Source organism: Rhipicephalus sanguineus, chromosome 8 (genome assembly GCF_013339695.2).
Source record: "Rhipicephalus sanguineus isolate Rsan-2018 chromosome 8, BIME_Rsan_1.4, whole genome shotgun sequence".
Classification (NCBI taxonomy): domain Eukaryota; kingdom Metazoa; phylum Arthropoda; class Arachnida; order Ixodida; family Ixodidae; genus Rhipicephalus; species Rhipicephalus sanguineus.
The window spans coordinates 2876117-2877826 of NC_051183.1; the positions used below are offsets into that span (position 1 = coordinate 2876117).

General features: G+C 55.6%; 1 protein-coding gene across 1 annotated transcript; it reads left to right on the top strand.

Moving 5' to 3' along the window:
• The first annotated feature begins 453 nt into the window (after positions 1 to 453).
• On the top strand, positions 454 to 1263 carry LOC119402503 (neurofilament heavy polypeptide-like). The gene has a single exon (XM_037669653.1). The coding sequence runs from the start codon at positions 454 to 456 to the stop codon at positions 1261 to 1263; it is 810 nt and encodes a 269-aa protein (XP_037525581.1).
• Positions 1264 to 1710: the final 447 nt, after the last annotated feature.

Here is a 1710-nt window from a genome sequence, read left to right on the forward strand (position 1 = left end):
AAAGTTATGTTTCGTTGCAGTATCTGTTTTACTCTCTCTTACCTTCAATCGCCAACCGCCATCAAATTTAAAAAAAAAACGCCGACTCATAGCCTGCACACACACGTGCGCGATTAAGGGTGAGGTGCTGACCAATGCATGCACCACATAACCAGGTGATGAAGATCTGACGCCTTCATAAATACCGGCTGCCGCTCACTGCGCCGCTGGGTACTACGCTACCACCTAGCATACATTCCATTCGTGCCGTCACTCAAAGCCCGTCTGCAGCTGGACAACGCTAGTGCATTTCACTACAGCCCTTCAGTACAGCAGTGGTAGAGACGCTTTGTACCTACAGCGGAACGAAGAAGGCGCCATTCTTCGACCAACCGGAAGTGCCGTCTTCTGGAACGTCTTCAACGACAGGTCAACGTCCAAGTAGTGCCGTACTGAGCACGTGAACTCGCCACAATGTCCACCGAAGGGAAGTCTTCATCGAAGAAGCAACACGACTCCCAGATGGACCCTCAAAAGAAGACCGTGGAGGCGGATGACAGCGGACTCGGCACGACTAAGTCCCGAACTACATCGTCCGACGTGACGTCCGGCGACGTTCACGACCCGCCGAAAGTTGGGCTAAGCCGCGCCAAGTCTCCTGCCAAAAAGAGCGCGCCCGGACCAAGCGGCGCCAAGTCCCCTGCCAAAATGAACGCGCCCGGACCAAGCGTCACCAAGTCCCCTGCCAAAAAGAACGCGCCCGGACCAAGCAGCCCCAAGTCGCCGGCAAAGAAGGGTGCTGCACCCGGAACACCGGGAAAGTCCACCCTGAAAAAAGCACTGGGGTCGCTCTTTAAAAGCTCCTCCCCGAAGCCTCCTGCACTGGGGGCGTCTCCCTCGAATATCACCGCCCGAACAGGCGACTGGGTCGAGGAGCATCAGGGGATGGGTTGCGTGGAAACTGATCCGGACACCGGATCACCGCTCCCCGTGTACCATGAGCCCCAGTACCAGTACTTCGATAACCGCGGTGAGGCAATCGAGGTGTTCCCACCCAATGTGCTCGAGCAGGAAGGCATACGCACCAAGGCCCCGCTGGCCTCGGTGGAAGACCTCACCAGTCCGGGGAGCGAGCGTCCGGACAGTCCCATTCCTTCGACCTCCTTCGAAACCGAGGCCAGGATCCGCGACCCTCCGCCGCCGGACCGTTCCCCGTCGCCGCCTGTGAGTCGCTACCCTGCCAACCAGGAAGCCAAAAAGAAAGGGCGCGAGAAGTCTCAGTGAGGCGGCTGGGCGCCCACGAAAACGGCCAGAACATGGACGGCCGTTTTCGCTGTACGTGAAGACTCGTTCGCGCTGTTTGTCGCAGTGTTATCCGCAGTGATCTGAGGAGCACCTGCTGTCATTAGTTTCTTAAGATTGTACTGTCTACCCTATACATCTGTGCTGCTGCAAAACATGGCAATCTGTAACCGCTGCATTCACTTCGCTAAGTTTTCCTCATGACGCCCCCTTCGCAACGTGTTCGAAGAAGCTCCATAACATTACTTCTTGTTATCAACTTCATGCTGCTCAGGACTCGGTGGCGATCTCGGCAATACTCTGCTCTTTATCGACCACCGGTTTCACGTAGCATATTTACACGCCTTCGCCTTTTCACTACATTTCACTTGCATTATGCCCTCGCAGCACCATTTGGACACCGTACTTTTTATCGTCACGTTTAAATTT